Below are 14,758 nucleotides of genomic sequence, written 5' to 3'. Positions count from 1 at the left end.
GAAGATTAAACAGCACGAAAATTCCTGAAATCTTACAGAACAATTATGAAAGAGAAGATTTATCAACATATCAATAATCAACAAATTTCATTACAAACAAACATCATACCATTCACGCATTTGAAATATAACATTTATTGGGAATTTCCCTTATATTTCAGATAGCATAATTCATTACAGAGATTCAGCGTCCTGTGAGCCCCACAGTTCAATACACCCTAGCATGCTTTATAAGGGTATTTAAATCTTCAAAGCTTATCAACTACACACGTACAATATAGGCACATACTTCTTAAAATGCTACCTCAAGAAAATTAAAAACTCACATATTCATGTTAAAGTCAACTGGTTTATTCATAGAACAACTTTTACATGCAAACATACCATGATCAACTTACATCATACCTATATTATCACATTTTAAACATCATTTGACTAACAGCATACATGTATATCTAATACAAATTTTCTGACATCAAATTACTTCATAGAGCTTTTCATTTGGGAAAACTCTTCACTTTGAAAGCTCTATTCCCTTGAACCGATTCACAGCACCTACTAATACTACAAGCGACAACACTCAGGGTGCAAGTCACTTTTATTCCCTAAAAAATCTAAAATTAATGAGCTTCATACATCAAATTACAATTACAATATAATCAGATCCTAGAGAACAATGATTGTGAATTCATACTAGCACAATGTAAGAATATGAATTCATACTAGCACAATGTAAGAATGTGAAAATATATCACAACATGGACAAATAGACCTTTTTTTAATGCAAAAAATTTGTAAATGCATTTCAATATTACGATATTAAAATAATCCTCATATAGGCTGGAAAAGTCACCTCAGCAGATAAATGTTATTTTTAAAGAATAATGAGATTACATATAAAATTTCATACATTTTCACAAGCAAACATCAACTAAAAGCACACAGAATGGCATATAATGAAAGAGACAGTAAATATACTTTTCTGCATGCTTCAATTAAAATTGCATATTGAATATGGATTATTGAACAAAATGACTAAATAAATGGCTGAGAAAATACTGTGATGGTGCGGAAACAGCAGTGTTCACATTGAATATATATCTTACACATTCTTTTTAATACATAAATGTCTGCATGTCACACATGAACTTGAGTTTATATTTTGAATATTAAAAGACATAACAAAATCAAGAGCTCAGTGAACCAGAAAATGATATGCAAAAACTAAAATATCATAAAGATATAGAAGTGATTTAAGGTGAGGTGTGCTTTACATTATACATGTATTTAGAACAATTGAGCAGGGAAGGACATGAAAGTGAATGGAAAGGACTGAGAAGGGAATAAATGGGTTAAGTGATGAAAAAAACTACACTCCACCAAAACACAAAATCTGAAAAGGAATCATCGGAGAACACAAACACAATGTGAACAATGAGAATTTTTTTTTAAAGGCACAACAAAGCACACTGAAATGTGGTGAGTTGTATATACACATGATAGTGTGATATTTCAATTCAAATAAAAAAAAAAGATAAGAGGTAAATTTGACAATGAAAAAGAAAATCACTCCCGGCAAGTTAGGCAAAATGATAATTGTTTTAGTTTTTTTTTAATTTCTTAATTTCTCTATGCTGCGTGTGGTAATTTATAGTTTGAAAATCTTAAAAGATACCATAACATGCAGTTTCTTTCCCAAAATATGCATCTAAATATGTGATAATGTTTTTAGTAATTCAAACTGACATAGTGAAAATATGGGAAATTTTGCCATAAATTTGGTATGAATTTTCTTGATCTACAAGGCAAAATGAAATTATGATGAAAATTCTTTGAAAATATAAAGCTACACACTCAAACACACACATACAACGGCACGAAATCAGACTGAATGGCATAAACATTGAAAATGGCACCTTAAGTTTGCCGACTGCAGACGTGCTCTTGCCTTTCGGCGCAGCTACCGGTTTGAAGCGTGGCTTCACAGAGGCGTAGTCGGGCGTGTCCTCCGAAGGGGGAGGCGCAGAGCCAAAGAGAGGAGTAGGGGTAACGTAGGAGGCAGAAGAGGAGGAAGATGAGGTAAGAGGATTTGGAGGGGTGGGGGACTATTTGAGTAGAAAAAATAAACATTATGTTGGTATTTTTCAGATGATATACATACAGTATATGCAATGGAAAGAATGGGAATAAAAGAACAAAATTATGAGAAAAATCAACAAAAGTGAACATGATCAGTAAAAGTAATAAAATGATAAATAGAACAGGAACAAAATCAAAATATATATGAGAAGAATAAATCAGCAAATAAGATGATCATTTGGTACATACATGGACTTACAGTTGATTGGACAAATACAAAAAGCATACGGTTACTTAAAATGAATTTTATAACATAAGCAGAAACAGGACAGCGTACAGAATGTGTACACATGATTATGCGATATACAGTGCGTCCCAGAAAAAATGAAACCGAGATTAAGCGATGATTTATCATAACTTAATCACAAATACAATAGACAAATGACCTACCAAAGTAAAGCTTAGAATCTCCTCTTTCATCTGATATTACTTAGATTATTCCAAATTCACGCATGAGTGAGCAAAACCAATTTGAAGGAAGGATACCAAAAACTCATTTGGCGGGGGGTATCTGAATTTCAAAAAGAAAATCACATGCCTAAAAAGTTCAATATCTGCTCTTTTATTTGATACCTTAATCACAAAAAATGGTCAAGAAGTAAAAAAGTTAAGTTCCCTAGAAAATATGCTTGTATTTCCATGATTTCATTAAATTAACGTGTTTTCACCGGTTTCCCACAGAAGCTATTGCATGGTTAACAAAAGACTTAATGCATGGCTGATCGTCAACAAAACGGAGTGTCAAGTGAGTTTGAACGCTAGCCTGTAGAACCTTTTAATTTTATGAAATTATTGAAATTCAAGCCTTACATGTATTTCAAATAACCAGAACTTTGTTATTTCTTGACCATTTTCTGTAATTGAGGTATCAAATTAAAGAGCAGATATTGAACTTTTTAAAAATGTGGTTTTCTTTTTAAAACCCAGATACAGCCCGCCAAATGACTTTTTGGTATCCCCTCTTCAAATTGTTTTTGCTCACTCATGCGTGAATGAGAAATAATCTAAGTAATTTTAGATGATCGAGGAGATTCTAAGCTTTACAATGATAGGTCATTTGTCTATTGTATTTGTGATTAAGCTATGATAAATCATCGATAAATCTCGGTTTCGTTTTTTGTGGGACGCACTGTATATTTCTCCTTCACAAAAAAAGTGGGTGTTTTCTTTCTGATGTAATAGACAAGGTACACACATTGGAAATTAATCTTTCATGATATTCAATGAAAGGACTTTGGAATATCAAAGGGGCAATATTAAAGCTTTCAGATGTTTTCTTTATTATTATTATCATCATTGAGCCTTACAAGAGAAGGCAAGCTCTTGAAATATCACAATGATGACAATGACATACATGTAATAATTTCGCTTGTGACATCATGTGTCAATGTAGAATGACACAAAATAATATACGATGTTTTTTTTTTTATAATTCTAAACAAAAAAAATGACAATAAAACAACTAAAACTTTTGGGATGATGTGTAAAATGAGAGACAAAAATACACAGTGGATTTCAAATTTAATAATGGATAGTAGAATACATACATGTACATATTTTAAATATTACTGTCCATTTCATGAATATGATATTAAAGAAGTGTTGAATTAATTACGCTTGTTCATAGGATCATTTTGAAATGAAAGATATTGCTGGATGTCGTTTGATAAATGCCCCTTCACAGATCATTTATCATCCCGTTCACGTCGCCGTAAATTCCTACCTTGCTCTCGAAGTCGAGGTCGTCGTCGTCGACTTCCGTTTCCTTTTTCTTTTTCTTGGTGAGTTTGGATGGATCCAGGCCTCCGAACATGGAGACGGCTCCTGCAGGAGGCTTCTTGCTTGATCTGGTAGCCGCTAGCGAGGGTGGATCCTGGTGGAGTTGAAAGGAGAGAGAAAGAGAAAGAAAAAAAAGAGGGACATTGGAAATGGGGATGGACTTATTAGTGGAGATAGAAATCTACAACATTGTCATAGAATATCCTGCAGTAATGTACATGTATCAAGGTAAGAACTATCATAAGACATGGTATGTTTTCATTCTACCTACACCAAATTCATCGCTTTTATGTAGTTAAAAAAAAACCAAAACCCCGAGGAATAATAGCAGATTCATGAAAATAGTCAGCAGTGAAAAGTACAAATGTAATCATTACCAAACATACACATGTGCTTCTAAGCCAATAATAAGTAAAGGTAGTTGTCGGATCTGACAGTATGTCAGACAACAGATGGTGATCATAACACCCCCCCCCCCCCCCCCCCGGTTCATCAAAAAGATGGTGCCATTCACCAGACAAAAAAGACACATTTGAAAATGAAATCTATGTGGGTTGATATGACACTGTAATTGACATTACAGACCAAACTCAACAACATTAACTCTCAGCTCATCTACAAATTGCACCAAAATCTGACTGAAATGTAACCATTCTTTACAATATTAACTAAGTAATTTAATGAAATACATGTAATCCTTTCATTACTTTTAATACTATCCTACAAGTCAAAGAAAGGCTATTCTTGACTGCTTCTATAATCACAGACTATAGACAAACATGCTTTCGGACGATGTGATACATTTTTTGTCTTTGCTAATGCAGAAAATGATATCATGAGATATCCATGAAACACTCATGCACCTTTACATTCTGCTATAGGGCTATTCCATAGGTTGGTGGACATGAGCTCAATGTGTCTTTGTACATATAGCCCATCTCAACCGTAACGTGAGTAACCACTTTATCTGCACCCCTAGTAAAAACCATGTGTTCTTTATTTTTTTAATTATATACAAATTTGTCTCCCTAATATACTTCTATGAAATGGATATAATCAACTTTCATAAAAGCCTTGTATGAGGACACTTTTCACTTATGTCCACTTTTCATTTTATGCATGTCCAAATCATGTAACATGAGTAACCGACACATTTCAAAGATTTGCCAGGAGCATAATGAAATTTCCCAAGTTTTGTTTTTATACAAAGGATAGTCAGACTGCGTACTATGTTGTGATAAAGAGATGTTTAGTTCCTATCAATAATAATTGAGTTACAGCTCCAAGTATGAGTCGAGGTGTCTCCAAATGTAACGTGGGTAACCGTGGAATAGCCCTATACCAATAATAATAGTAAATAGGGAATTTGTATAGTGCACATGTCCACCATGTAATGCACTCAAGGCGCTAATATATTACCCCGGCTATTAAGCTTGTCTACCGATTCTGGTGCTCACAGCTTTTTGAGGATCTCCTTCATGCTAGTACCCATTTACCTCACCTTGGTTGAGTGCAGCAAAATGTGGGCCAATTTCTTGCTGAAGGGAATTACGCTGTGGCTGGGATTTGAACCCACGACCCTCTGTTTCAAAGTCCTGCGACTAATCCAGTGGGCCACAATGCTACATGCATGCAGCTATGTGTTTAGGCCTCAGTCATGCCAGTGAGGATAACTCCAGGGCCCATCTTACAAAGAGTTACGATTGATCCAATCAACCACAACTATGGAAAGCCAACAACGTCACCATCTAAAATACATGTTTGTTCAAAATGTTCTCTACATAGGATGTATATTCATACATCCATAGTTTTCTTTTTTTATGCTTCTTTTTGTTTTCCAAGAACATTGTGCAAATTATCTAAAGAAAAAATCATGACATTGATGGATTTCCATATACTTGAGATTGATCTGATCAATCGTAACTCTTTGTAAGACGGGGCCCAGATCAACCAAATCTATTCCATTATTTCCAATGACATTTGGAGTCGGTTTATTGCTGTTGACTGAAGCAAAAGCGGGATGTACAATCCCCTTTATAATACCATAAATCAGAAAGCCTGCTGTTACTGGGGTAACCTATACATTCTGTGCATGAGTTGTTGAGTTTGCAAATAACTCAATGAAAAACTATTATGTGTAGTGCCTTTGGGGTTTTTTTTTTTTTGGGGGGGGGATTCAAGAAAAAAAAAATTGTTAAAATTTAACTTGGATCAGCAGTCTTTAATGGGTGAGTGGCCTCTTGAGTTACCCCCTCCCCCAAAAAGAGAATAGCATTTAATAAATAAAACAACAACAATAACAACACATGGTGAAGACGGTACATTCATGAATAAAAATATACGACAAACAAAATTCAAGCAAATAAACTTTTTACGTGTGTGGATGAGTTGTTTTTAGTTAATTTGTTTGTTGATTTTGGGTGGTTAAAGGTTAATCCCAGAACTAATGAATAAGAGAAAATTTTGAATCTTAACAAAATATTAATGCACTAAAAGAAGGGAATGTGAATGATTACAATGATAGATAAAATCCAATATGATGGTCAAAATTGACTTACTTCTTTAGGTGGTTCTGGAGGGGTAACAGTCTCGGCTTCTTGCGCTGCAAGACCGACGCCACCCAATGGATCCACCGCACCAGACGACTCCTCGACCACCTTCTTCTCCGCATCCTTCTTTTCCTCCTTCTCTTCCTTCTTCTCCTTCTTCTTCTCTTCTTTCTTCTTCTCCTTCTTTGGCTTTGACTCCCCAAAGAGATCGTCCTCATCGTCGTCATCGAAGAGACCTCCTTTGGCGGGCACAGCAGGTTGCTGCTTCTTCTTCTTCTCCTTCTTGGAGGCAACGGCGGCCTTGACGCCGGAGGAGCGGGTTGTGGTTTTGCTGGCGGTGGAGGCGAAGAGGTCATCCTCTCCCTCGTCCTCCTCCCCGAATAGCCCCGTGCTCCCCGAGGTAGCTCGTTTGCGGGGTGATCCTGACTTTTCATCTGTTTCTGACTGATCCTGATGTGATGAGGCATAAGAGAAGTTAATGCCTGTTCATATAACAAAGCTAGAAAAACCTCCGGAGCCCTACTCCATAGCGGAGAGTGCATATTGCATAATATACTAACATGTCTTCAGTCACATGTGACCTGCCACCCGAAAACCAACAATAAATCATCCAAATTGAAATTTGGGATTTCCATTGAATCTGAGAAGCACATCCTAAGCTTTATAATGATATATACCTTGACAAAATTGATCAAAAAATAACCAACACTTGTGCAATCAATGTAAATGAAATCCAAACAATATAAAGGGACAAACAAGGTTTGGAATTTGGGTTCACTCAAACATGAGAAGTGCACACAGTGCAAGCTCGGTGAAACTTCCACATCGTCCAGAAAAAGGGGTGTCAAAAAACATTTGTCTTGTCTTTGATTTTACTTTATATATTCAAATTTTACAATATATAGAAGGGTTACTCTTTCTAATTTTTTACTTTTTGTGAGACTAAATTATTATTTTAGCTATTTACAGAGAACCTTACCTAGCACCTCATTGTTGGTTTTGGGTGGTGGGTCACATTATATTAGTATGACTTCAGTCATATTCAAGTAAATAGGGGACATTTCAGATTACATAACTGAAATTATGTCTGGAGAGAAACAAACTAGCTGAATTTCAAAGAATTGTTTGGAGAAAACAATTTCACATTAACAAGGAATCGAAAGTACAAATTCACAGACACATCACGTCTTTGAAAACTAATTTCCTGTTTGCAAAATCTGTAGATATACCTAGACATGAATTATTAGTCTCATTTACTTGAGATATTTTCCTTGAAAATGTGAATATCAAAGGATCCATTACCATATACAGGGGTGATTTAATGAAAGTGCAACAGTTTTTCCTTGTGAATGGTGTGGGAGGTATTGACCTCATATATCTGAGGCAAATATCGGAACAAAGCATCATCTTATGTTCTTGTTGTGTAGCAAATTTGTTTCTCTCCAGTCTCTCAAGTAGCTTACATCAATATAAATAGCAACAAGTGAAGCAAGTAAACATCTATTGAATCTACATTACTTCAATACACATAGCTAATTAAAAAAATCCATCAAAATCTGTGATTTCTTACAAAATATTATTATAATCACAGGCATTTTACAACACACCAGGCCTTTGAAAACGATGCTGTGTTTTTCTAGAAACTTTGAACTATAATCGCAGTAATTACATGTCCAGGGATCTGAATAACACTTGAAAAGTTGTTGAAAATGTTATGTGATGAGGTATACTGAACGACGGACAAACATAATCTCTGTTTTCTTGTTTCCCATGCAATTTCATCATCAAACTAGCAGAAAATCATACTTGTTTTGCCTGTGGCATCATGATATTTCAGCGTTCCTCAAACACATAATGACCTCGTAAAGACTTACATGAAGCAGATATTCAATAGATATAATATACTTGAAATTTTCTAATTTAACAGAGTACAAGACTGAAAGACTATTTTTTTCTTTTATCTTTGGAGGTGCTTCATTTCACTGTATTTCTATCCATCCAAAAGAAAGTGCGGCACTTACGATTGTGCATTTATTTTCATTCAAAACAAGTAATTATCAAACAATCACTAAAAAATCTAATTAATCACGAATTACGAGCAATCTCCACTCAACGTATATCAAAAGATGTTCATGATTCCAACAGTGAATAGCCAAAAAGTTGCCCCCCATAATATTTCTTCTAACCCATTCCTGCGATTATAAAAAAATTAGCACCCAATAGAAGAATTCATGTCATGATCACAGTGGTTTGAGCCATGCGATAGTTTATACTATGGCACTGCAACAAGTAAGCATAGACGCTAGCAGATAACACAGGAAAGACAAGTATGATTATCTCGAGTGTAAATGACACAAGAAAGAACAGGCCCCCATCAAGACAAAAAACTGCCTCACGTAATCACCCTAATTTGCTTTCATTGCATCGATAATCAGAAACAGAAATGGACAAACCAAAATACACTCATTCCGCCCACTATCAAATTCAAATCAAATTACGCTAAAGAGGGCATGGTTGCATGATTAGTGGTGGGGAAAGTCCGCCAATTCCAACTTGCCACCCCTTCCCAAGTTGCGTATTGAGCCCCTGTCTCGAAGAAAAGCCTGAGGCTTTAATACAGCAGACGCAAAGTAGGACAAATCAGGGAATATTACAGAAGACAATCTTAATGAGTTGCCTGGTTCTATCTTGTTTCATCTCTCTCCAGCAAACATCATCTTCACCACAGAAAACCTAGTCTGTAAATCACACCTCAAAGCTTTTCCACAGCATTATAATACCCCATTTGTTCTTTCCATTGTTATAACAAACATGTAGAGTAATCAAAGCTTTTACGCTGGAAAACCCCCAAAACTACCCGATTGCTACCTTCTCATTTGGCCTTGGGACAATGCAGAATACAAAATTTTCAGCCAGCCCTCGCAGGTACACCCCTCAGTGGGGCACTGCAATTGTTTGAAAAATTGCCTTAAAACCACTGTCAGTAATAGGGGAATTTAGAGGGCACCAAGTCACTGCCTTGGGTTAAGTCTGGCCCTGTTTTACTGACATGCTCCAAACCATTATGAGGTCAATGAAAAATAGGAAATACATGTACGAGCCAATTGTACTACATCATAAGTGTTTTCTCAGAATGAATTTTCTTAAGTTTTTAAATCTTCCCTAAAAGAGGAAAACTAGCCTCATTTGTGTGAAATGCAACATTTAGGATTTCTGTGTTGAATTGACAATAGTGCTCTCTGTTTGCTTAAAAAAGTAACATAATTCATGCAGTACAAGTGTACAGAGCTGATACATCCTTCAAGTAAAGCAATTACCCCCCCCCCATACACTATGTCTTTTAACAAGCCAATTCTATTCTTTCTTGTATGATTGATCAATGAAATATGAAGAAAAAATGACCCACAGAGCATCATTTAAAGAATTACAAATACTATTTGTATGTACTATTTTTAAGAAATGACTTTGAATATTTAAGTTTCTCATGAATTTGAATGCCATTGCTGTAATACAAAGATGAAAGTGTTATCTGCTGTTACAATGAACTTATTTTGAGAAAAAAGAAAAAAAATGATGCTTCATGAACCTGATACGAACTTAAATTCTCTATAAAATACTATTTCATTCAGGTTTTTTTTTCCCTTCTGTAATCATTATTGTTACCAATCAAAATAACTTTGTTGTCATGACAACAAGAAGCACCCCAGAAAGTGTATCAGCTCTGAACCTTGGGCGATATCATCCAGGCAGATGCAACAACGAAGAAGGCATGCTTTTCCTTTAACCCACTGACCACCAAACTCCTGAACTGCCATAGGGGTAATGCAGGAGGAACCAGGGTTCAGAAGTCTACGGGACGTGCTGCAGTCACACCAAAGAAGCCGGCTCCAGACCGATCAAAGCTATTACGTTATTACGAATGGCATATCATCGATCGGTCTGGGGTCGGTTTGGTTGGTGTGACTGAAGCCATTGGAGGGAACGGTTCCTTACCTTTGTCTGAGGGACCGGCGTGTCGGAGCCGAACAGATCTACCCCGGGATTCTCCTCGTTCTTGAGACCAAAGAGGATGGCTTCATCATCAAAGATGCTCTTGCTCTTGGTTCTCCTTCTTGACATCTGGTGTTTTTCAGAGAGAGAAATGGGAGAGTGGTGTTAGAAAAGGTAAACTGCCTCTGGGACCCATTTCATAAAGAGTTGCAACTGTTGTAACTTTGCCATTATGGTAACTACCACGGCAACCTTGATTTTGATTGGCTGCTGAGCCCTGTTTGCCATGGTAGTTGCCATTATGGCAAAGTTAAAACAGTTGCAAGTCCTTTATGTAACAGGCCCCCTGGTGTTGTCCAAATAGAAAAGAGAGTGTTAGTCACTTGGTCTAAACATGATGTGATAGAAATGTAACTATTGTCATAATTAATATTAATTGCCAAACAATATCATTTGAACGCACTTACCTCAACATGTAACCTGCCAGGCATTGTGTAGTCATGTGGTCAGATAGCAATAGAAACAACATCAACTTTGACTTACCAGGTGGCAGAGAATGCACGAGAAAGTTGTGTAACTCCATACGCTCTTCAAAACAAAATTCTGACACTACAGCCTGGTGTAGCACACTACTGACCAATCAATATGCATACATCTCGTGAGATTCAAAAGGGATTTCCCCTAATTCATTGCGCTTCGGGTGGAGTAACTTTATCTCTTATTTCCTCCCCAGGACGGAGCAAAGTCTTTTTGGACGATGTTACCCTTTGAATAACCCTTAGGGATATCCTACCAAACATATATATATCCTGATTCAAATAGCGGCAATAACATGTGTCGTGATTAAGTGCAGCAGGTCTTAAATCACGATATAGAGGAAAAGGCAAGTTTTCTTCAGGCCGGCCACATGGACACAAATCTCTATGCCTAATGAACGGGGGAAGTGAGGTCAGTGAACTATGGCCTTCCACAAATGTAAGATCCGGGGGGTGTTTCACATATTGATCAATAAGATTGCGCATTTCATATCATGTACGCGCCGGCATTTAAGTGCGACTCTAAGTCATACTTAAATCTTTGTGAAACACCCCCCCCCTCCACCCACCAGATGAGTATATTTGGAAGTTGGAGGGCAACTGTTGAAACATTAACTTTGAATCAATAGTCACTGCTTTCCATAAGTGTAATGTAATGTCACAGAGACATTTTATCTTTTAGAGATTAAATGTTAAGGGTAACCTTTTTACAAATTTGTATGCATTTTGTTGGAAGATTCTCTTGTTCAAGAGGTGAAACTTTCACTTTTCAATAAAGCTTGCAAAAATACTTGAACAGGGTTTTAATGAGACCAATTGATCATGTGCATTTTGGGGAAGTTTAAAATCCAAACATCTGTCTGTTCAGCAAGTCTACGAAAGACATAGGGTTCCTATTTGTTCTTCTTTGCTTGAATTTGGGTCCAACTAATCTTTCTTAAGGGGAAAGATAGGGGGAATGACAAACACATTCTTGTTCTTACTACCTATAAAAAGACAAATGTGCTTTGGGGTTGTTCAGAAAAAAATATGATCAAGCCTGTTATCACCTGTGTGTATTTTTCTAAATTTGAGTGGTCTTTGGGGAAAACAACTCCCTATTTTGGGAAGACAAGGGGTACTCACCTGTTATTCTTTGCTTGGATTGAGGTCCAACTAATCTTTCCAAGGGGGTAAGGTCGGGGCAAGGTAAAAATATCCCTGTCCTTATTAACTAGAAGGTAAATGTGCTTTGGGGGTGGTTTGGAAAACCTGTGATCACATGTGTGTACAGCAATAAGGTTGAGTGATCCCTAGGCAAAACAACTCCTTATTTTTTAAGACAAGGGGAACTCACTTGTTCTTCTTGGCTTGGATTGGGGTCCAGTTGATCTTTCTTACGGGTTAAGGAAGGGGGGCGTGGCAAACATATCCTCGTCCTTATTCTCATTATCTAATAGATAAACGTGATTTTGAGAAAACAATCCCCTATTCTTATAAGAGAAGAGGTACTCACTTGTTCTTCTTTGCTTGGATTGGGGTCCAGCTGATCTTTCTTAGGGGGTAAGGCAGGGGGCGCGGCAAAGAGATTCTCGTCCTTATCCTCCTCATCGTGGAAGAGGCTGAGGGTGTTCTGAGACCGGTTGGCCTTCGCTTGAGGCGACAACTGCTCCGGCTTCTGATGATCAGATTTAATGGTACAGAGCATAAGAGACAGGGAAGAGAGATGGAGAAAGGAGTCACAAAATTTACAAAAAAAAATTCAATGAAAATTGACATATTTTATATTTAATGAAATAAACAACAAAATACGAATAGTTTGCAAACGAGAATTTCCTTCTTGTGAAATCTGAAGAAAAAAAATGATTTATTCCACTTCCTATACAATGAACAACAAAAAGAAAAATGAGTGTATGACATCATCAGTTCTCTCACTTGCATACCAACCAGGCTGTGCACCTAGTTCTTTTTGTGATATTTTATCTATTTAATGCCAAATCAATGCTTCCCAAAATCTGAATATGAATAAATATTGTACTTAAAATTGAGTCTTGCAAACAACAAATCACTATATTAGTCAGATTACAGGACCCTGTCTTACAAAGAGTTGCGATTGATCCGATCAATCGCAACTATGGAAAGCCAGCAAAGTCAACATATAAAATGCATGTTTGTTCAATTTTTTTCTATGATGTATATTCATAAATTCATCGATTTCTTGACAATTTGGTGTGTTCTCCTTTGTTTGTTTTCAAACGACATTTTGCAAATTTCCTTTTGAAAAAATTATGACACTGATGGATTTCCATAGAGATACGATTGATTGGATAAATCGTAACTCTTTGTAAGACGGGCCCCTGATGTGTTGTACCATGTCTTATTAATTAATGAAATTATACTTAATATAACATTTAACACTTAAGTTGGACGTACAGTGTAAGCCAGTCTTTGTAAAACAACCCCCCCGCCATATAGTAAGCAATTTATGAGAAGTCGTCATTAAATGTTTACCTTTTGTGGAGGCTCTGCCTCTGTCTTAGGGGGGCTTCCAAATATATCCGCCCCTTCAAAGAGGGCTACGCCACCAGGCGGCTTCTTCTTAGGTCTGTGAATAAAAAGTAGATATAAAATGATAATTTAGATATGACAACATCCACTTCATTGATAAGAATAACAAATAGGGGATTTTATTTGGTCATTGGGGGCAAGCTCCTTAATAAAAACTAGAATTCAAAGGGGTCCAATCAAGTTGGGGTATCGATATACTTAGCAATTTGCAAGTTCATACTACAGACAGGGCTACAAAATGGTTTTGAAAGTGGGGGAAGGGGGACCTTGCTAAAATCCACATTTTTTGGAGGGTGCAAAATTATAGAAAAAAACTCTCCCCCCTCCTTTCTGCAGCCCCTGACAGATATACATGTATGTCTTGTATCAAGCACTGCATAAGAATGACATATCATAACAAGTGGAATGCCTCTGGCCGTCTCACCTGCATCACGCGATTCAATATAGCAGCAGTGCTGATTTTGAAAACTACTATAACTCGCACAAGATGTTCAGTGATACTTGGTTACTCTTATTTCCACGTTTTATGAACTAGACCAATACACTTATAGAGATATGATGGCAATTCAACAAATACCCCCAACGTGGCCAAAGTTCTTTGACCTTACATGACCTTTGACCTTGATCATGTGACCTGAAACTCGCACAGGATGTTCAGTGATACTTGATTACTATTATGTCCAAGTTTTATGAACTAGACCAACACACTTTCAAATTTATGGCTGTAATTCAACAAATACCCCAATTTGGCCAAAGTTCATTGACCCTAAATGACCTTTGACCTTGATCATGTGACCTGAAACTTGCACAGGATGTTCAGTAATACTTGATTACTATTATGTCCAAGTTTCATGAATCAGATCCATAAACTTTCAAAGTTATGATGGTAATTCAACAGATACCCCCAATTCGGCCAAAGTTCATTGACCCTAAATGACCTTTGACCTTGGTCATGTGACGTGAAACTCATGCAGGATGTTCATTGATACTTGATTAACCTTATATATAAGTTTCATGAACTAGGTCCATATATTTTCTAAGTTATGATGACATTTCAAAAACTTAACCTTAGGTTAAGATTTTGATGTTGATTCCCCCAACATGGTCTAAGTTCATTGACCCTAAATGACCTTTGACCTTGGTCATGTGACATGAAACTCAGGCAGGATGTTCAGTAATACTTGATTAACCTTATGGCCAAGTTTCATGAACTAGGTC

General features: G+C 36.6%; 1 protein-coding gene across 1 annotated transcript in view; it reads right to left on the bottom strand.

The window, feature by feature from the left end:
• Positions 1 to 335: 335 nt before the first annotated feature.
• The window catches only part of LOC129269645 (WASH complex subunit 2C-like), a 36,383-nt gene continuing 21,960 nt past the window's right edge, over positions 336 to 14,758 (bottom strand). Inside the window, exons 12-17 of the mRNA XM_064105884.1 lie at positions 13,484 to 13,577; positions 12,489 to 12,650; positions 10,461 to 10,586; positions 6,477 to 6,917; positions 3,863 to 4,012; positions 336 to 2,105 (exon numbers count right to left, since the gene is read on the bottom strand). Of these exons, the coding sequence (XP_063961954.1) occupies positions 1,737 to 2,105; positions 3,863 to 4,012; positions 6,477 to 6,917; positions 10,461 to 10,586; positions 12,489 to 12,650; positions 13,484 to 13,577 (1,342 nt within the window). The 3' untranslated portion in view covers positions 336 to 1,736. The remainder of the gene's footprint in view (positions 2,106 to 3,862; positions 4,013 to 6,476; positions 6,918 to 10,460; positions 10,587 to 12,488; positions 12,651 to 13,483; positions 13,578 to 14,758) is intronic.

The sequence above is a fragment of the Lytechinus pictus genome, chromosome 10 (assembly GCF_037042905.1).
Source record: "Lytechinus pictus isolate F3 Inbred chromosome 10, Lp3.0, whole genome shotgun sequence".
Classification (NCBI taxonomy): domain Eukaryota; kingdom Metazoa; phylum Echinodermata; class Echinoidea; order Temnopleuroida; family Toxopneustidae; genus Lytechinus; species Lytechinus pictus.
The sequence above is the reverse complement of the archived record's forward strand: the minus strand, read 5'-3'. Positions and strand labels throughout refer to the sequence as shown.